At 40.8% G+C, this 27,329-nt stretch overlaps 1 protein-coding gene across 3 annotated transcripts in view; it reads left to right on the forward strand.

Annotated features, from left to right (window-relative positions):
- The window catches only part of RPGRIP1L (RPGRIP1 like), a 72,831-nt gene that overhangs the window by 26,999 nt on the left and 18,503 nt on the right, over positions 1 to 27,329 (forward strand). The window contains exons 11-23 of one of the 3 annotated variants that reach the window (XM_033156865.1): positions 2,128 to 2,234; positions 2,482 to 2,532; positions 4,272 to 4,451; positions 5,896 to 6,013; positions 6,950 to 7,402; positions 9,138 to 9,274; positions 10,497 to 10,860; positions 11,574 to 11,770; positions 12,931 to 13,014; positions 14,141 to 14,221; positions 15,343 to 15,505; positions 18,055 to 18,149; positions 26,331 to 26,514. In XM_033156865.1, coding sequence (XP_033012756.1) covers positions 2,128 to 2,234; positions 2,482 to 2,532; positions 4,272 to 4,451; positions 5,896 to 6,013; positions 6,950 to 7,402; positions 9,138 to 9,274; positions 10,497 to 10,860; positions 11,574 to 11,770; positions 12,931 to 13,014; positions 14,141 to 14,221; positions 15,343 to 15,505; positions 18,055 to 18,149; positions 26,331 to 26,514 — 2,214 coding nt within the window. Of the gene's footprint in view, positions 1 to 2,127; positions 2,235 to 2,481; positions 2,533 to 4,271; positions 4,452 to 5,895; positions 6,014 to 6,949; positions 7,403 to 9,137; positions 9,275 to 10,496; positions 10,861 to 11,573; positions 11,771 to 12,930; positions 13,015 to 14,140; positions 14,222 to 15,342; positions 15,506 to 18,054; positions 18,150 to 26,330; positions 26,515 to 27,329 lie in introns of those variants that run through there. The other 2 variants (XM_033156866.1, XM_033156868.1) reach the window with 2 other exon arrangements.

Consider the following 27,329-nt stretch of genomic DNA (forward strand, 5'->3'; position numbering starts at 1 on the left):
AGATAACGCAGAACTGTTTTGGTTCCTTGCTTGCTTGCTTGCTTTCCTCCACCCCCACCTCCCTGTTCAATGTGCAGATTAGTTTCAGGTTTTGTGATCCTCTGGGTTAGAACATTTAAAAGCAGTTTAATGTTTAAATTAATTGCAGGCTTAAGAGCCTCTTTATTCCAGTTCTCCCCCCCCCTTTTCCCCCCTCTAACATGAATGCGTGGGTCAGCACCCTGTGCATATTGATTACAGATGATGATATTAGCACAAACGGCTTTTGACAGCTGTTTGTTTTACCAGTAGATTATCTTAATCTTTGTTTTCTTAAATCCCCGTTCTTTTTATGTGAGCAGGCAAACACTCCGTGCGCACAATGCAGAATCTTGTTTAAGTTAGACCAAAGGCACAAGTAGCTATGTTGTTCCATTAGAACAGTCCCACACAGAGTGAAACAGAATATTTCCATCTTTAGGTTGTTACTACAAGCTGCAGGCTGAGGGTCTTATCATGTCCAAAAATAGCTTTTCCTCCAGCCCTTGTTAGTTTGTTTGTTTGTTTGCTTGCTTGCTTGCTTGCTTAATACTCAACCCCGAAAAAGAGAAGAACTAAAAAACTTGCACCATAGTTTCAGGGGTTGGGGTGGAGAGTCTTCAGTGTACTCTTTATTCTTCCTGCTTAAGTTAGATCATTACAGCCCAAGTGTGCTGTAGGTGTTAGAGGGTTGGACTAGGACCAGAAGACCAGTGTTCAAATCTCCACCCGGCCATGAGTGCCCTAACATAAAAGACCCTAAAAGATTAAGCAAATGAGTTTTAGGTTCTCTGGACTAGAGGATGCATGTGTATTCAGTGATAGTCCTGTTCAGAGTAAACCCACTGAAATTAAAGGACATTGCATCCATTAATCACTTGGTCTGTTCTGAGTAGAGCTTAAGCTGTACACAATCCTTTGATGACTCTGAAGGAAATGATTTAAGTTGAATGTTTGCAGATTGAGTTGACAATGTACAGTATTTATAAGCATATAGTTTGTTCTCTCTCCGTGTGTGTGTGTGTTTGTGTGTTTTGGAGCTGAATGCATAAAATCATCATTAAAAGGAGAGGCTTTTTTGTTAATGTTCTAAAAACATTTATTGAGAACATTTAACATGAGGGGAAAACAGCAGCCCAACATAAGCCAAGAACAAAACAAACAATCAGGGTATAGATATGTAGCTGCTTTGTGGGTCTTTGGACTGTAATAAAGAATGTGTGTTAGATAAGTAGCTGCAGGAAAGCAGGGGAGATGTCAGCAGAGAATACTATCCAGTCTACAAGATACAATGCGTAAGAGATCAATAAGCAGATCAATAAAGCATTTATCTCTCTCAGTCAAAATCTCCCACAATCTTCCCACCTCACCAACTTATGAACCTAGTTACCCAAACTTGACCTGTCAATAGTAGGTGGGAGCATTTATATTGATATTCATTCTGGGGAGGCAGAATAGAATCAGGCTTAGGTGAAATAAGGATATGCTGCTGTTTTATTACTTGTCCTCAATCTATGACATACATCAACATTGACTCTAGTAAACACATTTGAAAGCACATGGCTTATCCTGGGACACCTCCTTTCCATGCCTCTTATAAAATACCTCTACCTCTCTATTTCTATGCCCCTTTCCTGTTAACATTATTAGTACAGTAATAATAAAAGTAAGAACACATGACAGATATGTATTTGGCAGTCAGTATGTAGATTGTGGGCAATCAGTGCTGCCCCCAGCATGGCACACATTAAAAGTGCTCTCTGGGGTCCCATTGCGTTGCCTAAACATGCTTGTACACTCACAGCAGGAATTTCCAAATCCAGTGCATCTCTTCATATAGCAGTGAGAAGCCACTGCATTGAATCCCTTAGATTTTACAGTCCCATGGGGTAGGGGTGCTCTCTGCATGGGTAGAATTTTATTGCTGGCTTTCTCAATCCCACTTGATGAATGGGAAAGAAGGTGGAGGGGCGGTTCTTTGTTTTAAATGTATTTAAATAGGTTTGAAGACCATGATGGCCGTTTCTAGGGTTCTGTTGCATTTAAACAGAATCTGTAATTTTCTTTCTTTCTTTCTTTCTTTCTTTCTTTCTTTCTTTCTTTCCGGAGATCAAAACGAAAAGCTGGCCCAGGAGAACAATGAGCTGCGGTTGCGCTATCTAGAGCAGAAGCAACAGCTGGATGACTTGAGGAACCGCATGAAGTTTTTCACCAAGGTGAACTTCTTTAGGAAATGATAGAAAGGGGTGGGGGTGGGGTTGAAGCTTTTCTATATTTTATGCACCACGCAAATGTTCCTTTCTTAAAAGCAAAAGAATTGCAGGGATATGACAAGAGTTTACTTATTCATGATATCCAGCAAAATGCCATGTTTTAGTGCGAATGCACTGTGTATTCTCGGTGTCTCACTCCATTATTCATTCCTGTCGTACGATGCCATCCTATTGACTGTGTCTGTTTCAGGAGAGTGACATTGACATGGCCGAACTCAGCGAGGCCCTCGTGCTTATCAAGGTAACTTGCAGGAACTGTCGTACGCCACTTCCCCCCACCCCACCCCACCCCCAGCTCTCCAATCCTCTCTCAACACCTGGTGTTTCAAGAAAGGCTTTTCTTGTGCTGCTTTTGCTAGCTAATGCGTCTTGCTTGTATGAACTGGGTATGTTGCTGTTCAATTTCCGTAAAGCAGGAGACAGACAGAGAAAAGATGGCAGCATAGAACTTTTTAAGGTTATGTACATATTTCATTGCAACATCAGAAGTAGATTAACCTTAAGCCTACATGGATTTGCTTTAAAGCTTCTCTCTCTCTCTCTCTCTCTCTCTCTCTCGCTCTCTCTCTCTCTTTGTGAGAGTGAAAACAGTTGCTTTTCGTGTTATCACGTTTCCCCAGTACAGGTCTGATCAAAACAACTTTTTGTTTACAGATTCTGAAGGATATGAAAAATAATTCCAAATGATATAAAAGCAAGTGCAAAGCTAAAACGTTACACTCTGGAAACATAAGCATTTTCTTTTCTCCTCTGTAGCTGAAAAACCTGCTAGTTGTTTATTTATAAAAGCACTAGAGGGAAATTTCAGTTTTCTCCTTGCACTGCTTCATCGTTTTTTTCTATTTGCAACGTAACTGCAATAATGTGAAGGAGAAGAAGGAATAGAAAATGATCGGTTTCCTGCCTTAAATAATTTTTTGTCAGTCTCTCACTCCCCAACCCCCGCACCTGTAGCATTTGTAGTTTCCGTGAACAATTACAGATTAATAGCACTTTTGCATAGAAAATAGTGCTCTTTCCCCATACCTTTTATAATATAATGAAATTTATATTAAAATGTGTATTTTGGTGCAGGCCCTTTAAAGGGTCTGAGAGATCCAAAGGCTGAGTACTCATTTGAGATGTCCTTCTCACTCAGTCCTGTGTCAGTGTCCCAGAGTTTCTCAGAGAGTGCTATTTTTCACTGTTCCGTATAGTCCCCATCCCATTTGTAAGACCCATAGCTTTAGCTTCCCTGCATTCTCTCCCCACCTTTCCCTGATAAAAATGTGCATACAGTGTTACCTCTGGTTACGAACTTAATTCGTTCCGGAGGTCTGTTCTTAACCTGAAACAGTTCTTAACCTGAGGTACCACTTTAGCTAATGGGACCTCCCGCTGTCGCTGCCGTGCAATTTCTGTTCTCATCCTGAGGTAAAGTTCTTAACCCGAGGTACTACTTCTGTGTTAGCGGAGTCTGTAAGCCAAAGTGTTTGTAACCCGAGGTGTTTGTAACCCAAGGTACCACTGTGCTACAGAGTGCTCTTCCAATGTTGGTCACAGGGAATTGAACAGGATGAAAGTAGTTTGTAGCACAGATATCATTTGAACCAGAGTCTTCTTTCTTGCTTTTGTACTCAGGCTACAGTATTGCGCCACTTATCTGGGAGTAAGTTATGTTACAGCTTGACTTACTATACCAGCTCTTGTTGAAATTAATCCCAATGATCTCATTAGAATGTACTTCTGAGTAAAGGCTGCAAAGTCAATTATTAAATGGATCTGAGTTGCTTTTGTTCCTTTCCATGGAACTGAAACATTTACAAGCTTGGTCTCCAAGTGTAGATTTATTTTAATGCCAGAAAGTGACAGGTCCATCTGTTTCAATTTTATATATATATATATATATATATATATATATATATATATATATATATATATATATATATATATATATATATATATAAGCTAATTATAATGCTGTCAAATTTTATGGCTCAGGTTCGTAGGCAGAAAGCAAGCGGCGACCTCATGTTCTTGGAGAAAGTAGAAGATGACATCCATAAAGACTTGGAACGTTCTATGCGTGAGCTCCAGGCAACCCATGCAGAAACTATTCAAGAACTTGAAAAGACACGCAATATGTTAATTGTACAGCATAAAATTAACAAAGACTATCAGGTATTTAATTCTCTCACTGTGCAGTTGACTGCTGGTATCTCTGTCATTATGCGTTTTCCTTTTTTCCTTTTTGTAGAATCTGATATATTAAGATTAATGAATCTGTGATTTTGCATGATAACCAGGTCTTAATGAGCTGAAGTCTATCAGACTGTGCTATTGCGATGAGTTCTTTATTGTAAGATACGTGTTGTACCACACATCACCAAGAATTCCCCCTGCCCTGAAACCAGTCTGTTGTACCTGCTGAAATACAAAAGTCCCCATCAGTATTGGCATTCCGCCGGCTCTTGAAGACACACCTATTAAGACAAACATTTCCTTGATCTTATTTGAACCTTCTGCTTTGATTGTAGTTTAAGCTGTTAATTTATTTTAATGGACTTGTTAAACATTTTAATTAGGGGTGTTTTAATGTGGTTTTAATGTGCATTTTAATTAGAGGTCGCTGTACTTTTATAATTGGTTTTATTTTTGTTATTTTGCTGTTTGCTTATGTTTTTTGTGAACTGCCTTGGTATTTTTTTCTGAAACCTCTACAAAAGTGGCCATGTGATTTTTGCAGAGAGGTTAGGCATCTAGAAGGAACTCTCCCCAAGACCCCAAATTTGTTAAATTAACAAATTGGTCTACTGTAGTCAAGTGAAAGGGGGAGCTGTTTTTTAAAGGGAGGAGGGGGAAATAATTAACGTAAGACTGAGGCTGTATGGGGCCAACAACCATAAAATATTTTTTTCTCCTTCCTGAGCCTTGTTTGGGTTACATTTTCACTAAGGTTTATACCAGGATAAGATCAGGCATGGACCTTCTTCTCTTGTTTCCCCCTCCCGTGACTCTCCCCCTTTACACCATGGGGAGCAGTGAACAACCAAATTCAATCTCCCTTACCGTGGGCAATAGGACCTCCTTAATTTGGAGCTCAGTAGAAGAGCATGTGATTTGTATGCAGAAGGCCCTAGGTTCTATTCCCGCTAGGGCTAGGGGAGATTCCTGTTTGATACACTGGAGAGTCATTGCCGGTCAGTGTAGACAGAACTAAGTTAGATGGACCAATGGGTCTGACTCAGTGTAAGGCAGCTTCCTATATTAGGGGACCTAGGCCGCAATCCTAACCGTACATACATTTGAAAAAGCCTTACTGAATTTAGGATGTGTTTCTGAAGAGAACTAGTTAGAGTAATTGTCACAGAGTCAGTGAAATTTTGAGTGCTGTGTCTCTCAGTCCACATCTCCTTGCAGTGAGTGGAATTGGGAGAAGAAACTGGGGGCCTGCTTTTGGTCTCTTCCCACCCTCGTCCCCACCACCAGAGAATTAATACCATGGAAGATACGTCCTGTCCCATCACACCCCATAAGCACCTTCCACACAAACGTTACACAAATAAGGGCCAATTTCTACCCCAATAAGAGTGTGTGTGCTTTACTCACTCCTTTACATCATCAGGCAGAGGTGGAATCGGTGACACAGAAGATGGAGGCTCTGAGGCAGGATTACGAGGCAAAACTGGAACAATATGTCCATCTTCTTGACGTTAGGGCTGCACGTATCCGGAAACTGGAAGGTATGCTGGTCAGGTCTCTGGTTTCAATAGCAGGAAATATCTTGGGTCTGATTTGTATCTGGTTGATAGATTAGGAGAGTGGAAAAGTGTCAGTTTGAGATCAGGTTCCAGGTGCAGTCCTGAACACTTGCTTCATCATTAGTTAGCTGAAATCCGCAGGAGGTTAAAAGGTCAGAAGGTCGGCTGTTCAAATCCCCGCGACGGGATGAGCTCCTGTTGCTCGGTCCCTGCTCCTGCCAACCTAGCAGTTCGAAAGCACAAATAGGTACTGCTCCGGCGGGAAGGTAAACGGTGTTTCCGTGCACTGCTCTGGTTCACCAGAAGCGACTTAGTCATGCTGGCCACATGACCAGCTGTACACCGGCTCCCTCGGCCAGTAAAGCGAGATGAGCGCTGCAACCCCAGAGTCGTCCGCGACTGGACCTAATGGTCAGGGGTCCTTTACCTTTAAGTTTTGTATATAGACTTAATCCTTTATTTCCTCATGTGTTGTTTAAGAGTGGGATCGTGGTTGTTTCACTAGCATTTGTATTTGTGCATAGCTTCAGCTATGCAGACCCCTCCTTTCTCCAGTCATCACATATGACACCATGAGGCTCTTTTCCCCATTGTATAACAGGAGGACCAAAGCTGAGAGAGAATGGCTCACTCAGGTCCACAAGATGACTTATGGTTAAGGTGGAATTAAAAGTACAAATATCCCAAGACAAAGTGCACTGCTGTTCTGTTTACATTCAGCTGCAGATCAGCTGAATTTAGCATTATTTGCTCCTATAGGTTTATAGAGTGGGACTAGATTTTTAATATTACCAGTGATTCTGGTTGTAATGTGCATATATCACAGGGCAGGTAGCCAGTGAAATTGTCAAAAGCAGCAGAGAGGACATTAATGCCAACAAACAGAGTCATATCTACTTCTTATTGTTTGCATTCCAGCCCAGCTGAAAGATATTGCTTATGGTACCAAACAGTACAAATTCAAACCAGAAATCATGCCGGATGACCCAGTTGATGAGTTTGATGAAACTGCTCACCTGGAAAGAGGAGAAAACTTGTTTGAAATTCACATCAGCAGAGTAATATTTTCTGCAGAAGCTGCCAAGTCTTTTGGTGATCAGGAGCCCACGACTTTCTGTACCTATGCATTCTATGATTTTGAACTACAGACAACTCCAGTCATTCGTGGCCTTAGCCCAGCCTATAATTTTACTTCTCAGTATCTCATACGGGTGGATGACTTCTTTTTGCAATACATGCAGAAAAACTCTTCCACGCTTGAGATCCACCATGCCTATGGCTTGGACTTTGAAACAGCAGCAGCCTGCCAGCTGAGATTCCATGAAATATTGGAGAAGAATGGCAGAATCTACAGCTCAGCCATGTTAGTTGGTGAGTCTTGGTAATGTATGTTGCAGTGTTGAGCTTCATTGAGCTGCACCTGGTACCCATTGGGACTGGCAGGGCAGGAAGCAGGAAGTAGGTGGAGCCAGAGCCAATTTTAGCTTTGTTCTCCTTCTGTCTTCCTGCTGAGATCTACAAAGGCAGCTCTGAAATTAAGGAGGAGGAAGCTGACAGGCAGTGCCACCCCTGACCCAGACCTGCTTAGCAAGGTGGTGGCTTTAGGTGCCTTCAGACCATACCTTTGGACCTTATAAATAAATTCCTTTGTTAGTAGACCAAGAACCAGTTGTCATGCATATTGGTAGATCTGAGGTCACCGCAAAATGCAGTATTATTGAGACATCAAAAAAAGATAAACAGATGTTTCTACTTGTAATTATGGATTATGGATTGATCAATATTTATGTCAGAACATTAAAGGTGCAGGCTTAGTTTTGTTTCAGTAATTACCATTAAAATATCAAATTCCCATTGTGGTCTACATATTTATTGGCTATTGATGGGTCATGATGGATTTTCTTCCAACTAAAGCTGCACTAAAAAAAAAAAGCATTAAAAATATTATCTAATCGAAAGCATGACTCCCATTACCAGTAAATCAGGATTGGATTTTTACATTCACTATCCAAAATGAGTTCCTCCTGCTACTGGTATATTGATTTAAAGGGAACTATGCAGGCTTAAACTCATAATGTTAGCTGCAGCTCTTTACAAACAACTGATTTGACCAGAGGAGTAAGAAATCAGAAACAGGTCTTGTTTATAGCACCCCAGAAGGTGTGGTGGGGAGCAGTTTTCACTTCATGTCTAAACACCATGAAGAAAGGGGCTACCCAGCTTTCCCAAATAAGGAGTTCCATAACCTCCCATTATTACACTGATAACCTTTGCAGATACAGCACTACTAATTTCTAACTGGGGATGTTGAACCTGTGGCCCTCAAGTTGCTGTTGTATTCCCATCCGCTATAGCCAGCGTGGTCAATGGTCAGGGCTGATGGGAGTTATAGACCAGCAACATGTGAAGCGCCACAGATTCCCCATCCTGCTGTAAATCATGGTTAAGCAGGACATACGTCTTGCTTCCAATGCTGGAGCAAAAGGATAAGGGGTGATCCAAAAACTGCCTTTGTATACTGAACAACAGATCGTAACAACATCAAGCTTTGAATGAAATTAGGATCGCAAACCATATTGAGTGAGTCTGTTGACTCCATGATCCAAATCAAAAAGATCGTTTTTATTATTATTATTCTGTGCCAGAATGGTGATCATTTTGAGACAGTGTGTTTAGAGTTCTGGTGTCCCATCCCACTTCCTCTACTTTTATTAAACATCTTGTTCAATGAAATAATACTGTGCCACATCTCTTTCTGCAAAGGTTCCTTGGCATTTCACCTGCGTTTTTCAAAGTTTATTGTTACTGACAGATTTTGTTGTGAATGTACGATTTTCTGTGCTTTAGTGATGTGCTTTATTAATACTGGATAAATTGTTCTCATGATCACTGAATCGTTCTATGCACAAAATGAAGGGCAGATTGGGGCACGTTTGCATTTGTTGACAAAATCGGATTTGGATAAGAGAGGTCTGGAATTAGGCTTTTGGCTTTGCTGTGGTGGTAGATGGAGATCTTCATAAGCCTGAAAGCTGGAACACTTGACACTCTTAAGTTTGTGTGACACTCTAACTTTGTGTGATGCATCACATGTTTTTTTGTTTAGGAGTTGGACGAAGTGTCCGAAACTATGGCACTGTGGAATACTGGGTCCGGTTAAGAGTTCCCATGGACCAGGCAATCAGGCTGTATAAAGAGCGGGCAAAAGCCCTCGGATACATAACAACAAATCTAAAGGACCAGGCAAGCTTCAGAATCTAGATTCATTTTATTCACCTTACGTTGCGGCCATAATTCTGTTTCACTTCATGTAACTGTATGTTGTAGCATTTTGTTTATATGTCTTTGCTCCATACGGGTGTGTTCCTATTGAATTTCTGGTTTTGCCTTAAATGCTTTGCCAAGGTGTGAACTCATAGATCTGCTCACACGTGTCCCAGGTGCTCTTCCAGATTTATCACCCTAGCCAATAATCCATGCATCCATTGGTTATAGGAGGATTCAGTAGCATAGCTCCATCCTATGCTAACAGACCCCAAATCATGGACACTGAGATGAGACTGTGGGAAGAAAGTATAACAGTGTTTAGACACATTGATGGAGGATAATGCTATCAATGACTACTAGCCATGATGGCCGTGTTCTGCCTCCACTATAGGAGGCAATATGTCTTTGAATTTCAGTTATTGGGAATCACAAGTGGGGAGAGTGCTACTGTGTTCAGGTTCTCCTAGTGGGCTTCCCATAGGTATCTGGCTGGCAACTGAGAGAGCTGAATACTAGGACAAGGTGGGCCCTTGGCCCAATCCAGCAAGGATCTTCTTAGGTTCTTACAACAAAGAATAACAAAGTTTATGGTGGGTCACCAGTTTTCCTAGTGGAATTAGCAGGAATAAGGAGGAGGAGAAAGGGACTTCAGAACCATTAAGGAACAAGCACAAGATTTCTTTTGTAGACGTCCTTCGCTTAAAACAAGGTCTGCCAACTTCTGGAGTTTGCAGGACTAGTTTTTCTTGAATAAGCTGCTTTCCATCATCAGTGCCAGCAGGAAGATTCCTGCTCCCAGCTTGAGAAAGTGACTGGGAGGAATACATTGTTCTGCACATCGGATAATGAGGGTGCCATAGTAGAAGCTGCGATCCACACTCATTAAGTCTTAGAACATACCGTCTCAAATTTGTTTGTGCCATTTTTATTATGCCCTCCTTCCAAGGAGCTCCAGGCAGTGTACATGGCTTCCCCTTTTTAACCTAACAACCATCATGTGAGGTAGGTTAGGTTCTGAGTGGCTGGATCAGCCTACAACCTTCATGGCTGATTAGGGATCTTTGAACATACCTCTCCCCAGTCCTAGCCCAGTACATCAGAGGTAATGCCAGTTCGATCTTTGTGTGCATTTCAGCTTGCCAGTATGTCTATAAGTCTCTCTTCACCTAATTTGCTTTCCCCCCTCCTGTTAAAACAGCCAGTGCTCAGTCCTGCCCAAGTCAACACTTCAGCAGATGGAAACTTAAATGAGCTTCACATTACAATAAAATGTTGTAGCAACCTGCAGTGCCGAAAAGGAAACCTCCAGCCAAATCCATATGTTGTCTACAAGTTCTTTGATTTTGCGGATCACGATACCGCCATCATTCCTAGCAGCAACCACCCAGAGTTTGCCGATCATATGTGCTTCCCAGTGCCAATGAATGCAGACCTCAATTGCTACCTAAAATCTGAATCCTTGAGTCTGTATGTTTTTGATGACAATGAAACAGAAGATGGAGTTTATCTAGGAAAAGCAAACGTGCCTTTAATTTCATTAGCACACGACAGATATATCTCTGGTAAGAACCTGCCCTTTTGCTAAACTATAAAATTAGCTGGTATATTTAAATTTAAATTGGTATATTGTGTTGAAATACCGAGCTCAGCTTGGTCGTTGCTTCTCTGCTAGCTTTTAATACCAGCATCATGTCCACATTGCAGCTGTTGTGTCTTTTAAATCTTTTCAATATTTTAAATGGCTTTCAAAAAAACTCACTGGCTTTCTCTCTGCCCAACCTCTTCTGAAACGAACGACAGTTGTTCAAGAGCCCCCGCACAGGTCCCATTCATTCCCATGTAGGTCATGCCGGAGAACTTCTAAATGTGTGGTCCCCTAAGGCCTCTGTCATACTTAACTTGGAAGTAATTTCCATTGGAAAAAAAGATGGGGCTTACCGGTACTTCCAAGTGCATACGTGTATGGGTGGGATCTTGGTGAAAATTGGTTCCACTCCTACATGCTAACTGATTTACCAGTTTAGTTCATTGCTGTTATGATAGCAAAGGCCCTACTGTACAATTACCGCTTGTATAATTCTATTAGACTGTGCCTTTTTATCCAGTAATTTACTTATTTATTTTGCACTTATATTGTTCCGTCATGGAACCCAAGGCAGCATACACATTGTACCCAGGTGCAGTGGCCAGGGCCAGCCCCGCAAGATGGTGCTTAATCAACACACAAAATATTAAGCAGACCAGCTCATGTATTTGCTATTGTACTTAATTTCAGGTACCTTTGAGCTAACGGACTATAAAGGCCACTCCACTGGTACAGTTAGTGTTGAACTAAAATGGAAGTTTGCCTACCTCCAGCCAGCTGGTTTGATTGTTGCTGCAGACCTAGCAGATTACATCCAGAATGAGAAACCAGTGAAGGGCCAAGGGGAAGGTCCCATCCTGGCTCCTTCTTTCTCGTCAGCACCAATGGTATGGCTTCCTTTTTTTTACTAAAGAGTATATACTGTATGTGTCTCCAAATGAAATGAAATGGTGGTTGGATACCCACCCAGCCCAATTTTCCATCACTGGATCCCCATGTCTCTTTTTGAAAATGGATAAACCTAGACAAATGTGCACTACTGAAACACATTTTGATGGGCAAGCTTCTCCCAGTATGGTCTCATCCCAGTTGCTCTGGCTCAGGCTCTGTTCCAATTTGGCATGCATTAATTATTTTAAGCTCAGACCATTCCAGCTGAAGGCCCCGTCACACTCCTAGTGTGATGGAATTGGGAGTCAATCTCTCAAGATCCCCAAAGACATTCTCCCCAACATAGAGATATAGGAATCTGTCTTATACTGAGTCAGCTCACTGGTCCATCTTGCTCCAGTAGCAGCTTTCCGGGGTGTCAGTCAGGAAAACTTTCCCAGCCCTGTCAGGAGAGGCTAGGGATTGAATGTGGGGGCAACAACTATCTGACATTTAGAAGGCATCTGAAGGCAGCCCTGTTTAGGGAAGTTTTTAATAACTGATGCTTTAATGTACTTTTAATCTTTTGTTGGATGCTGCCCAGAGTGGCTGGGATAAAAATAAATTATTATTATTATTATTATTATTATTATTATTATTATTATTATTATTATTATTATATTAGTTCTGCATGCAAAGCAATTGTTCTGCCACTGAGACACAGCCCTGTTGGGGAATGATTGTTGTGAAGCTTCCCAGCATTTGAAGAACTACTGGCCCAATCCACTGATTGGGAAACATTGAGAACTAAAACAAAATAAAATAAAAAATTCTTTCCAGTAGCACCTTAGAGACCAACTAAGTTTGTTCTTGGTATGAGCTTTCGTGTGCATGCACACTTCTTCAGATACCAAGTCATCTGATGACCTAGTGGCATTGGATGCACCTGAGCATGCTCACTAGAGCATCCATTACAACTAGGATTCTTGGGGAATGAAGTTTGCAGTGCTTCTTAGCTCAGTAGGTTGGACCAGAAAGCAGATCTACTTATTCCAGGCTTGTTAACTCTTATGAATTCAGGGGGGTGGGATGGAAGGCAGTGCATTTGAACCCAAACTGGTTATCATGAACTTTACTGGTACTGCTAGTTTTTGACTCAAGTCTCTTTGTTCCTTAGAGGCCACAGCCTAAGCCAAGACAGCGCCCAGCTGCAGCAGACAAGAAAGTATCTTTTGTGGAGGTGCACACGCTTCCAAATCCAGTGAGTCTGGACTTTTTCTCTGGGTGTAGAGCCCATTTCTCCAGGCAACCTAAAATAGGCTCTTCAAATAGCTCTGCCTTTTCTACTGAGTGACTATAAGATCTTAAGGTCTATGAGATCTCTAAGAACTAGTGGGTGGAAAAAGTGGAGCTGTATAATCAGACAGAAACAAACTAGCTTCCTCAAGTCCTTTTGCCAAGTATTTTAATGATAGCAAAACTTCTAGGGTATTTTTTTAAAGAAAATGTTAAGTTCAAAAATAAAATGTTATAAATAGCATCATGCACACAGCCAGAATAGTAAACTACATTAAAATCCTTGGAAAAATAAACATTTATTTGTCTATTGATGAAAGGGTAGTGATGTTGGGGTTTTAGGGATAGAATTCCAGAAATGGGGTGCCACCACCAAAAAGGATAGTTCCCTCTCTCTCTCCCCCTCCCCCTCTCCCTCTCCCTCTCCCTCCCTCCCTCTCTCTCTCTGCAGTAGCTTTTTCTCATATAGGATTACACTTGAGTTGTCTTTAGGTCCAATTTGTTGATGTCCCATGACACTGACTGCCTAATAAACAGTTGGTCTGTTTTATCAGGATCAAGGATCACTCTCTAAGTGAAATCTTCCTGTGTGTTTGTCTGTTTAACTGAAATGGCTAGCTGCTTTGAATATAAATATTAAAAACTGAGTAGAAACATGCTGAATATTTTTATTCATTTTTAAAGCTTTAACAATATTTGTATGCTGCCCCATAACAAAAAGTTATCTGGGTGGCATACAATAAATAAGTATAAAAACAGCTTACATGCAAAATGAAATTTATACACAAAAACCATAAATACAGCAAGAAAACAAAACTCTCCACAACTCCCAAAGCTAAAGCACAGATTTAAAGACTGTGAGAACCAGATTGCATTAATTATTTTTAAAGGACTGAGTGAACATAAAGTTCTCCTCCTGGCACTAAAAAGATTACAGGGAAGGCACTAGGTGAATCTCTCTGGAAATGTTGTTCTATAGCGGAGTGCCACTACCAAAAAGGCCTTCTCTGTGGCTGCTGATTTTACCTGTTAAAAAAGTGACCATTGAGTTTTAAGAAATGCTGTCTATATTTGGCTCCTAATAACTTTAGAGTCCCATTCCTGAAAAAGAAGATCAAGAGACTGAGCAGAAAACTACAGATGAAAGGCCCAATGTTTCAAACATTCCACAGGTACAAAGAAATTTAAATTCCACTAATTCAATATTTTATTTCTAATTTTATGTGGTGCTGAAAGCGTTAATTGATTGTGCAATCAATACATTTAATTTTGGATTTGAAATGATGGCTTTAATTTAGTCTTAGAACTATACCATGGATGGGGAACCCTTCAGATCCTGTTGGACTCCGATTCCCATGAGCCCCAGTCAGTTTGACCAGTGGTGAAAGATGATGGCAGTTGTCATTCTAACAGGATGGCTGGAAAATATTTTATGTCTCTGCATACAGGGAACATATACTGGATGCCTTTCCAAATAGTGCAAGGCTTGTCTGCAGTGTTTAATAGCAAAAATCTAATAGCGTAGTTAAACCCTTTAGGTAAATCACCTTTGTGGCAGGGTGATTTGTGGGATCTCAGCAGATCTATTAGCCTGGGGTAGGCAAGGATGCTGCAACTATAGTAACTCCGTGCATTTCACTTAGATAGTAGACTGTCCATTTCGAAGGAAGGTTAAGAGATTAGACTGGTTGTTCTTAGTTACAGGGAAGTAATTCTCTCTCCTACTCCCTCTCCCTGGATTGGTCATTTGACAAGCTGCTCTGAAATGAATGGCAAAAATTCTACAGGGAAAAGAGAAAGCTAGGCATTGCAAATTGAATGCTTTAGTGAATGGCTTTATACAGGTTTACAAGACATGTCATGTTATATATTAAAGAACCAAGAGTGCAGTGCCAAGATGGATTAGAGTTCATGGAGTCAGTCTCCATAGCGCTTCCGCTGTGGGCCGCTGTCCAAGTTGGAAGTTGCATTCACAGCACAAAGCATTCCTAACGTGAGAGTGTAGGGTGGGAAATTCTCATACATCTGACCTGCTGCTTACGCTGGACGCATTTGAATATATCAAGAACTCAACAAGAAAGTGAAACTTGCCGTCTTCCCCCCCCCAACCCCGCCCAGATTTCAAACTTCTTTTATAGAAGATGCATAAATCTCAGCTGTTGAATTTAGCAGGTTGGAAATCAGACCTTAAAGAAACAGATTTTAAGTTTTAAAACCGTGTTTGTATAAAATTAAATGCTAACAATAGCTTTAAAAGTACCATGTATGAAGGCTTCTGTAATCCTTACTCCAGCTCATGCCAGAAACACAAGCGGACAAAAGAATAGAAAAACCCACAGCCACATTTCAGCAGGAACAGGAGGATCTTTCTCAGATCTCTGAAGGTCAGTTTGCCGACCAGAGCTCAGCTACTTCAGGAGATGAAACCGAAATTACTGAGGAACTGGAACCAGAAGGTAATTTTCTGCTTATACAACATACCTCTGCTTAAAGGCAGCCAGATCGGTCAATGTTGGTATCTCTCACTTCTCTCACTTTTCCAATATTCAGTTCATTCCATTTCTCCCTCAGTTTGCAACTTTTTTTAAAAAAAAGTTTGCATGAAAATTCATATGCATTTTGTGCACATTTCACCTAATATACACAGGTTGGTGCACAGTTTCGCCTGCCATGTACATTTTTGCCAGCTATTTACCCCAATCTTCATTTTTGTTTGCTATTTTCATTAATACAGGCATCCTTGTATCTACTTTCCCACAATTATGCATTTTTGTTTGTGAACTATAGCACAAAATTCAGGGAACTGCAAATTTGATAGGACAGTGGGGTTATAGCAGGGGTAGTCAACCTTTTTATACCTACCGTCCACTAATGCATCTTTCTTAATGGTAAAATTTCCTTACAGCCCACCAGTGCTCAATGGAAGGAGGATTCAGCTTGTGCCATAGAACCCCCTACCGCCCACCTAGAATCCTGAAGCGCCCACTGGTGGGCGGTAGAGACAAGGTTGACAGCCCCTGGGTTATAGTTTGCATATTGGGTTGGGAAATGTGAATTTGGTAGTTCCAATTAAAATGCAAACAGAAATAATTTCTCCCCATCCTAAGTTGACTGCTGAAGTAACTTCAGCAGAGGCCATTGTTCTGCTCTCTCACATCTGTAGCCACGTTGGAGTGGTTGGCATGTTAGACTAAAAAAATAACTTCCAGCTTTGTAATAATTGAGAAGGAAGGTGGGAGGGAGTCTCCAACCAAGTTCCATGAAATATTAAAGGACGCTGGCTTCTGTTTTAAAATGTCTTTATATTCTCTCTTCAGTAGAGAGATTCCTCTTTCAGAAGAAGTGCTCTTCTGAAGACTATTATGAAGTGTGTGGTCCTTTTGTCTGCAGATAGCAACCACTCATAATGTCAAAGAGAAGGAGTCTCAGACAACAAGAGGCTAGTATATGACCTATCACATATCTCTGGATGAAATGAGCTTGAGGCATCTTAATGCAAAGAATGCAAACATCCCAGGTCATGATCATTCCTATTATTATTATATGTTCACTGTATAGGAAGTGAACTGAGAGACCTTCTGTTGCAGGCCCAGATTCCATTCAAGCGCCATTGAAATGAACGGTGTTGCAGGGAGAACAGCGGTTTCTGAATTCCAGTAGCGACCAGAAGCATAAATTGTCATGTGCCACAAAGCTGTGTTGCACACAAGGGACCTATTCAGACCAGGATTCAGTGTTCAGTAGAGGCCTGCATAGGTGATCAGTTGAACCAGTGACCATAGAAGGAGAGCATGGTCTAGCTATTCCATGCATGTCCATCACTGGATAACCTGCAGTATTAGTGTGGGTGGGGGGTCACTTTGTGTGTGTGAATCGACCATTGTGGTTGTAGCACCACAAACATTCATATCAATCTATAGACAATTAGTTCAAAGCAGTTGGTTCACAACTTCTGCTGCCAATTGTGAAGTTTACAATAATCTTGTTGCGGGGGGTGGGAATCAAGCAGTAAACGCATCTGTGTGAAATAGCCCCATTTCCTTGTATCCCCAAATTTCCACATACAACTGCATTATGTGGACAACTCATGAGTTGTTTACAGGGTGATGATGATCAACATCCCATTCCTACAAATCATTGCAAAATGACTAGTCCTCAGGGGTTTCATGGTCAGTGTAACTGCTGTGAAATGCATTGTTTGTGAACAATTTCTTCAAGTTGGGTAGTGGTTTTATGTAATAAATTATTTTTGTGCTCCTGGATCGGCACATGATAGTAAACACTAATTTGTATAATCATCCAATAAGCAGCTATTCACAGGGTTGCAATAGCCCCAGTGTGAATACCTCCCTGGCGTGTCACCTTTGTTAACTCCTTTGGTGGTTAAGTAATAAATCATCATTCCTTTGGCAAAGGAGACCCATAGATGTGATAGAAGCTGTCCCCAGCAGATTATACAAGTATGTAAATAAGTTATGGGTAAATAAACTGGAACCTGCACACCACAGGGAAGCCTGGCATATGGGATGACAACTTGATCTCAGTTAACCTTGGGAACTGACAGGGAGCAGCATTGTCCCCTGAACTAAAGCTATATGAATGCATGCAAAGTCTCAGCAAACTTAATATGAATTGTTCCGTATAGGCTTGGAGTCCATACAAAATATTCAGGGTTTGGGCTTTCTTTTCTTTTCTTTTCTTTTCTTATTTCTTTTAAATAATCTCTTACTATGAATGAATTGGTAACACTGAATCTCTCCAAGTGCCAAATCAAAGTGAAACGAGGCCTGAAGAGGAATTGGGTGATTCTGCAGACCATTTAATGATAATTGATTGGCCAGTGTCACGTTGTGTCTGCAAGGAAGAGAAATCGTACACCACTCTATGGAACTATTTCCATTCGCTTTTATACCATGTGTTTTAACAGTTTTCTCTGACCATCTCAACTGGACTTAATACTGGCTATATGTTTGTTTTTTTTCTGTTCTGATTGTTTTCACAACAGACCAAGATGATAGACAGGCAACTGATGCTGTTGAATCAGTGACAGATAGTGATGACTGCATTGTCCCAAGTTCAGTGTCCACAAGCTTTAAGCAGGTTAGTCTCTCTGTGTGTGTAATTAAATTCTTCCTTATCAAAGGCTTTTTAACCCCCACACCCCACCCATTGACATTGGACTTAGAATATCAAGAAGGTTCTACTTCTAATTAGTCCTTTGTGAATACTATTAGAGAACAGAATACCCATTTGTGGCAGGGGAGGGGCAGTGGTGATGTTTGATGGAGGGTGTATGTATCTGTATACATATATGTGACAAAGAGTGTGGGAATTTTCTAACTTTTTTCAGGCTTCTTAACGTCTTTCTTCAAAATCTGGCCTTGAATTTTTAGTGTTGTGCCTACAATGATTGATATCAGCCTGATTATAATATTTAGGCACTAGCTTAGAAAAGAACGCATGTGCAACATCTTAGCCCGTAACCAGGCACATTAAACAATGTTTCGTGCTTGATTGGCTTCTTGTCTATTCATCATCCCTCACAGGGATTTTGAAATTCTGCCACCTATCTAAACCAGACAGAGAGAGAGAAATTATTTTAATAGCTGGAACTGTATTATGATTAACTGCATATTCCATGCCATCAAATTCTTTTAAGCTGTAACAATGTGAGCCAAATAGGAAAATTACTCATTGCCAATGAGCCCTGCAAGAATGCAGCTGGGTCTACAAATCTCTAGTATTGTTGCACTCTATTATAACCAGAATGATTTAGGAGGACTTAAAATATCTTGCAGCCTCTAAAGAGCTTGGTGCGTGGATCTTTTATTCCTATCTTTCTCCACTCATCTGCCCAAGACGAAATGTAGCAACTGGTCCAAGATGGAGAGAGAAATCTTAATTATCAGGGGCACAGTCCAGTTCTCCATAAGTGATTCATGAGCAGCGGCTGCCCTGCTCACTTCAATGTCAGGGGCAAACTGGGATTCCAAGATGTCATTACAGAGTACTGCTGCCACATCTGTTAAACTAAACTAGTGGCAATTCTTTGGGCATTACCTGTCACCTGTTTTAAGGGAAACTTTTGTGCTCAGTTCACATTGCTGTGAACAGAGAAGTCCTCGCATGCTCTGGAGCTCCTGTACATTTAGGCATCTGATCGACTAGGACTGTTAAGTGAAAGTTAAGTCCCACTTGAACTCAAGAGATTTGCTTCAGATTAATGGGGATAACCCAGCCACTTCAAAAGTCTCATTTGTTTCAATAAGTCAGTATTAAATACCGGTATGTGCTTCACCTATCCCTTTGACTTCAGTGGGACTTAGGCATGCTTGATGTATGCTGAATTTGGAAGGAAATCCCACTGAGCTGAAGATGACTCTTAAAAGGGGCGAGGGGACTTTCTCCTACCTAATAGCCCCCATCCAGTAGTTCTTTCTACAAATGGGAACTTTTATACTCAGGATGCAATTATTATCTGATGTTCAAGGCAGGTGTTGGAGACCCATGGCCCTGTGGATGTTGCTGTAATACAATGCCCATCATCCCTGATAACTGGCAGTGCTGATGGGGCTTGTTGGGCTGTGCAACATCTGGAGGGTCATACGTTATCCAACCTTGATTTAAAGGATATATTAAGAACCGCCACTAATTCACTAATCTGAGTGCTGGTGCGTGCATCTCTGTACCATCTACTTCAACTAGCAGCAGATCTTTGAGGCTCCTAGCCTGCTACTTGAGACCTTTCTTGTGTGTCATTTAAAGCAGAGATATCATAGCTTAATGTGCTGTGCCACTGGGCTATGGTTCTCCCCTTGAAATTGCTTCTGTTATAGCCGTTTGCCGAAGTGTTTGCAATATCAGTTACAGCTACGATCAAAATCTCTAGATGGAAGAAAGCCATTACACCAGAAATGCCTAGTTGGTTGTAGGAGGGGGAAAACCTAACTAAAACCTTTGTTCAAGATCCAGCTTCTTATTTTTATCAGTGAGATAAATATCCCCAAGGCTGTTCCAACACCGTAAACACAACTTCCGATTTTATTTAGAGATTGCCTTGCTAATTATCCTGTGAATCCAAATGGCAAGCCACATTGTTTCAGCCACTTAAGATTATGCTGTTCCCTTTTTGCAGGTTGCAAATCAAACAGTCCATGGTTATTTCTTAGTTATGTTGATCATAAAAGGAATCTTAACAGATATATTTTTTTTCCACCCAGGATTTAACTATACCACTTGCTTTTTCTCCTTCTTTTTCTTGTCTGTTATGTATAATTAATCATAGATTACTTCATTTTGTTTCATTGCATTTACAACATTTATGAGCTTCGCTTTGTCGGTAGGAAATGCTTGTCCCCTTCTTTTTCCTTTCCAAAGTGGCGTAATTAGTGTTAGCATCTTTTTTAACAGGCTACATAAAGTTTAGTGGCTGGATTAAATCATGTCATTAACATAATGTGCTATACAATTTGCCCCTATCTCTTTTCGTTTCCACTACATCAAAGTGCCACAGAGTGCCAACGTAATTGGGCCTTGCTAGCTTGTCAGGTTGAGTCAAGATGATGACTGGTGCTTTTGCTAAAAAAAGCTTCCAGGCATGATAATTAATGGAAGGGGGAGGGAAAAAATCAGGGAAATGTAAAACTTTGGATGGTTCTTTATGAATATTTCATACATTTGAATAATCAGAAGTTAACATTATCAATTTGATGTATAATACATTGATTAAAAGCCTTGTTACAGGCCCTCGAAATAGACATCAGAACTGGAAATTTGCATTTTCTTTGGCAAAGTCTAAAAAAGAAATAAAATAAAATTAACAATTGCTTGCTCTCATCTCCACCTCTGCACTTGATCATTTTGAGTAATAATATAGCTTTCAATTATCACAATAAAATTTTACTGCTGTCAGCTCTCAAGTTATCTTCAAATGTGCCCACAAGGCAAATCTTAGCAAAACCAATTTATTCCGTGGTGGTCTCATTTTCCTCTAGGTGTGTTTACATCTTTTCTCCTTCATTATAGATAGTCTTTGTGTGCTTTTCTTACACTAATAGCAGTTTAGTGAAAACTGTCATAATCACTTTCCTTAAATTAAGATCTTAGGGTTCTTAATTAATTTGGACATTCGGCATTCTTTAAAGAGCACAAGCCAGCCTTTCCAGGTGGCTGTGTTTCTGCAGAGCGCCATATGTTGTAAAAAACAAAACAAAGAAGACACTAAGTTAAATTGGGGGTCCTGGAAAAGAAAAGAAAAAAGCTAGCTTTGGGGGGGTCTAATATATGTATTTTTAGACTTTATAACTACCCAGTCCACCTGGGCTATAGTTGGACAAAAAGATAATAAGCTTCAGAGGAATAATTTTTTTTAATGTGCTCATGAACCGCAAGAAAGCATGATTTCTTGGTTTGTAGGTAAATGTATAAAGTATGTATAATGCTTTAACTTTAATTCCCCTCTAATTATGATAAATCAGTGTTTTTTGTATGCCTCTTTGAAAGCTGTTCAGCTGAAAATGGCTTACAGGGACTGCATTCAGATATGACGCTCAACCATGGTTTAGCGTTATTAGAATGAGTCATGACAAGCCTTTGGGTTCACGCACTCCCTTCTCCTCTGAGTGTGAGGGGAGAAGATTGAACGCTTTCATTTCTAGTTGTGAGTAAACTGCAGTTAGCCATTAGAGCCAAAACTCAGGGAAACGGCGGTTTACTCTAATTGTGGTTAAGTCAAAGAAAGCAAGATCAGACCATCCTTTCAGATCCAGCTAGAACAAGCCACATTTTCCTGAGTTTAGGAAGGGGTAAAGCATATGAGAAAAGGCTGTGTCTCTGGCTCCATTCCTGGTGATGCACAGTTTTCCACTACCCATCCGCACATTAGCATGGGCATCCACAGGGAGCCCTTGGTGTGTAGATCTGCTATATGCATAGCCTTCCCCAGATCACTCAGGGCTCCAGGAGCCAAGAAAAGGCTACATACATAGAGGTATTGGTGCAAAGACTTCCCTGCCTCAGGCATCAACTCTAATGCATGGTTGGCAGAGCCAAGAGCCGCCATGCTTTATTGGTGGCAGGGCCTACAATGCCATTTCTCCTTACCTCATGAGCTGTGGAGGAGAGGGGACCTAGAGGAAACCGTCTCACCAGGGGACTTTCTTGTAATGTTAATTTGGTTTAGAGTGATTTCTAAACTAGTCCAAATTCTGAAAATGCAGTGGTACCTCGGTTTTCGAACGTCTTTCTTGACAAACATTTCGGTTTTCAAACGCCGTAAACCCAGAAGTAAATGCTTCGGTTTTCAAACATGCCTTGGAAGTCAAACATGCCACACGGATTCCGCTGAGTGCAAGATCCAATGTGCAACCAGTTTGTTTTTGTGACTGTCTGTGCCTCGGTTTTCAAACGTTTCAGAACACTGTCTTCCGGAAAGCATTACATTCAAAAACCGAGGTACCACGGTAACAGTATTGAGCTGCATCCAACCAAGTTCTGTTCATGGTAGACCCGCTGAAATTCTAATTTGGTCATTCCCACCCATTTCAGTGGGCCTACTTTAAGTAGAACTAACATTGGCTACAGCCCATTTACGTTTGGGCCCACCCAGGGGTTCTGTATGTTGTCCTATGTTCGCACAGCAGGGAATCTGATACCAGCTGGTTACTGCCTGCATTGACTGGAAGCACCTCTCCAGGTTTGCAGGTGGGGTTTCTTTCCCAGCCTTCCGTGGGGATTGAACCTGAGACCTTTTGCAGGGAAGGCATGCACTCTGCCACTAAGCTACCTTCTCTCCCTTGCAATAGTAGCCCTCACCTCAGTACTCCCTTTAACTCAGGGTGGGCAATCTGTGGTCCTGCAGAAATTGTTATACTGTAGCTCCCATCATCCATAACTGTTGCAGCACTGACTGGGGCTGATGAGTGCTAGAAGTCCAGCAACATATGCAAGGTCACAGGTTGCCCACTCCCCACCTTCAAGGACCATCCTTCAGCATTCTGGAAGTGCATGCCTCTTTTTCAGATGTCTCTGAAAAGACGCTAAGGCTCATGCTCAATGTTTATCATACAGATTCCTTTGTTGGGCCATACCATCCAGCCCTATGAAGCCTGCCTATTTATATGCCTTGCCCATTCCTGTTGCAAGCCATTTCTTTCCTTAATATAAAACAAGTGTACTGATTATTTTCTCCATCAGACATTAAAAAGGGTCTCCTTTACATCCATAACTCCAACATTTGGACTTCATTTGTTGACGGCCGTCTCAGCATGAGCCGGTTTTGACAGCCGAGTTAAATATTTGGAGGGGAATGACTCTGAATTTCACTTAAAAATACTCCTGATATATCTGTACAATAGAAGGCGAAAGGAGTTGTTTCCGAAGTAAAATTAGACAATAGAGGCAATTTCATTTTTTATGCATGTGAATGTAGAGTGCTTGAGGTTATTAGTTGAAACTGAGTAACCTTTCCAGGCTTTCATCTCTTTCTTTTCAAATTTGAATATGAAAAGCATATTCAAGTCAAAGACCATCACTTTAATGACATTTGGCAGTCATTTGATTTATTAGGTTTTTAGAAAAAAAAATTCCTTTAAATATTTCATCATACTATGCTAATCCTAGTAATATTGCCAGCTGAAGCCATGTACCTGTATTAGCGGAGACAGAATGGTGTGGAATTTTCTCTGTCATCCTAGTAAAATTTCCATGAATCTACTGAATAATAAAACAACCTTATTGAAATATTCAGATTTGGGTTTTTAGTTAAAGTGTCTTAGGATACATAATAAAAGAAAATGTCTTTTGAAAAAGAAGGTGGGGGTAAAGTTACTTCATCAAATATTGAAAGAGGTTGACAGGAATGAATATTGTTCTTTATTAAGGGCGCTTATTTATTTATTTACTTACTTACTTACTTACTTACTTACTTACTTACAGTGGGGGTATTCAAGCTATTCAATTGATTAATTATAGAATATATTTTCTGAAAACGCATCAACGATTGCCATGTTGAACTTGAATATTGTATTGATTTGCAATTTGAATGCCTACCCTCTAGAAAGCTGATCTCCCTTTCTTGTTATTCTAATTCTGTAATTATTACTGCAAGGTTAGTGATTTGAATTTACAACCAAAAGCCTTCAAATTCCACACACAGGAGAAATAGTCTTTAATGTAGAGAGGGAGCCATAAAGAGAAAAGTTAAGCAGAACTTGACAGCTGAGATCTGCAAGGTGCTAGGTTTGCTCTTTGAAGAGCAGAATCTCATGCTTTGAATGTTCTTCTGTGTAGTCTAATTTTGAAATCACAGTGGTTATGCATTCTTTGAAACCATTGACTTATTCAGGAAAATGTTTGTGTGCTGCCCCATTAGCATTTGACATGAAAACCCTTCCCCAATAAGGGTGCAGTGCCTTTCAAACCTTAAACACACTTGTATACTCTTAGGTCACAGTCACATCCTACATTTAAATTGTCTGGCGTCCCCCAAAGAATCTTAGGAGCTCACAAAACTGCAATTCCCAGCACCCTTAACAAATCTCATAATTATTTTGGAAAAGCCATGTGCGTTTATATGTGTGTTAAATGTACAGTGGTACCTCATGTTACAGACACTTCAGGTTACAGATACTTCAGGTTACAGACTCTGCTGACCCAGAAATAGTACCTCGGGTTAAGAACTTTACTTCAGGATGAGAACAGAAATCGTGCGGCAGCAGCGGGAGGCCCCATTAGCTAAAGTGGTGCCTCAGGTTAAGAACAGTTTGTATTTAGCTTAAGTTCTGGATACATTGACCCATTGGGCTTACTCTGAGCCCATTGGGCTTACTCACAGCTAACATTGCTGTGACCCTTGCGGTCCCATCACATTTCATGCTGCACTAAAGGGACATTGGTATTTGTGGCAGAAAAATCTGTTACTGTGAAGGAGAGATCCATGCCTCCAAAAGTTTGGGCTTATGACTGACACACCAAGTTTTGGATGCAGTTCCCAAATACATGGTGATTGCATGCTTGAATTTGCAGGCCTTCCCAGCACACTTAATGTGTGCATGGATGCATTTTCACCCCATGAAAATTCAAACGGAAAGTTGACTTGTGGCATATTTTTGGCACATCGAAAGGGTTTGTTTGAATGAATGAATGAATGAATGAATGAAACTTTATTTGCATGAGCCATCAGCCATAGCAACAAAAGAACATTGCTATATACACAAAACAAAATAAAAAGTTGATTATATAAAACACAGTTTAGGATTTGCAAGTAGCATTCAACCATTGTTTAGTGTTTAGCCTTTGTGAGCCTGAGCAAACCATTGGGCTCCATCACTTGCCCCACCTCCTCCCACACAGCCAGGAGGAGGATTGAATTTATTTATACATTTTATTTCACAGAATGTGCAGACTGCCTAATCATAAAAGCCTCTAAGCAAAATACACAATACACATTAACATTATCAATAAAGTACAGCTACAAATAACTATTCAGTGATCCATTGTTTGAAGTTGGCTTGTTTTGCAACTCATTATTTTAAAACCATGAATTTGTACAGGAATTGAGGGAAATGAAATTGAATCATGGTTTATTCCTCCTCCCAGCCTTGTGGGAGGGGGAGCACTTAATTCCAAGGCTTTGCTGCAACTCTCAGAGGTTTGTGTGTGTAATGGAAAGCCATAGTTTAGCATTACATACAAACCAGGGCTTAGTTTCTGCTGCATGGGCAAACCTTGGGCCTGTGTGCCCCCCTCTCCTAGTTCAGCACAGCAGCAACATCATAAGCTCCCACTTGCAACTAACCACAGATTATCATTTTATCTGAATCAGGATGTTTTTGCTTTAGACTGTGGTTTGTCCAAACAAGCCAAGATCAAACTCTACTTTCTGATCCTGACTTGTTCAAATAAATCATAGTTAAAACTAATGGCAGTTCCCGGTTAAGATTAAGCAACACCGGTGAGTTGAGAACAGTACATGTGGCCTAGAAAAGTATCTTTGAGATGTGAAGCAACAACTTGCATCAATGCATGTTAAAGGTTCCAGGTTCAATCCTCAACCATAATCAGCAGCAGGGCTGGCAAAGAGGTTTTTCCAGTATAAAATATGAATCTATAGGTCTGTTGCAATGACAGTGTTAACTACAAATCTCAGTGCATAAGGACCTCATTGTCGCTCTGTCATAAACTATCAGTCATGTTTTATCATCCAAAACATCTGGTTGTGACATTTTGGCATTGCAAGAAGTATATACTGTGCTACTTTTTCTTTCTTTCTTTTTGTAATAGTCTGGTGAAAAAATCCGGATTGAAATAGTATCCCTCAGTCTCACGGAATCCCAGGTTGCAATGGATGACACAATAAAACGCCTGTTTGTAGAGTGCAAGTTCTCCAACTTCCCAGCAGATGAAACACCAGTGTCGCTTCCAAAACCGAGAAGGGGACAATGGGTCTACTACAATTATAGCCATGGTATGTGCTCATTAAATATTATTCTGTTATGTTTCCAAGTCACCAGTGGTGTGGCCTCTTTTAATGTGATTCCAGTTTGAGTATTACCAGGTAGGCATTTGGTAAGTTATGCTTCAACTTACATAAGAAAGGCCCATCCGGCCAAGCTTCCATCTTATCTAGGATCCTGCTGGCCAAACAGTTGCCATCAGGTAGCTTGTAGGTGCCTGTCACAGAAGTGACTTGGTGTGAGGTCTAGGAGCCAAGGCACTAATTGCTCAGATGGTCAAGCTGGTGGATTAGTGGATCATCCGAAAAATAAGCAGGTTCGTCTGCAAACAAGTCATTTTTTTCCTCTCCAGACAGAGGAGCCAATCCAGAATCAGCAGCAAGGATCCAATGAGATCCAATTGGCTTCTTCCATATCACTCTTCTGGGCTGGAAGCTGTAGCAGCATTCCCAGCTGTAGTGGTTCCACTGTAGCCTAGCAAATATCAGGCCAGCGGTTTTCTCAACTTGCAAGCTGCCATGGTGTTACAGGGACTAAGACTCTTCAAGACCTGTGACACCTTATACTTGGTTGATTAAAGCAAGGATAGGCAAAACATAACCTATTGTCCACTTCAAAAGTGGTTAACAGGGTGCTTTCCAGATATAGCTGGACTGTGTCTTTCCTCAACTCCAGCTAGCATTGCCAGGAATAATGGGCTGTAGTTCAATAACATCTCGAGTTAACCACCCCTGTTCTACATGCTTTCATCCAAGGTACAGAAGTGTATTGCAACAAGAATCCCAGTTTTCATTAGGCTTGTTTAAAGGGGGAAATTTCTAGCAAT

Source organism: Lacerta agilis, chromosome 8, assembly GCF_009819535.1.
Source record: "Lacerta agilis isolate rLacAgi1 chromosome 8, rLacAgi1.pri, whole genome shotgun sequence".
NCBI classification, from domain to species: Eukaryota; Metazoa; Chordata; class Lepidosauria; order Squamata; family Lacertidae; genus Lacerta; species Lacerta agilis.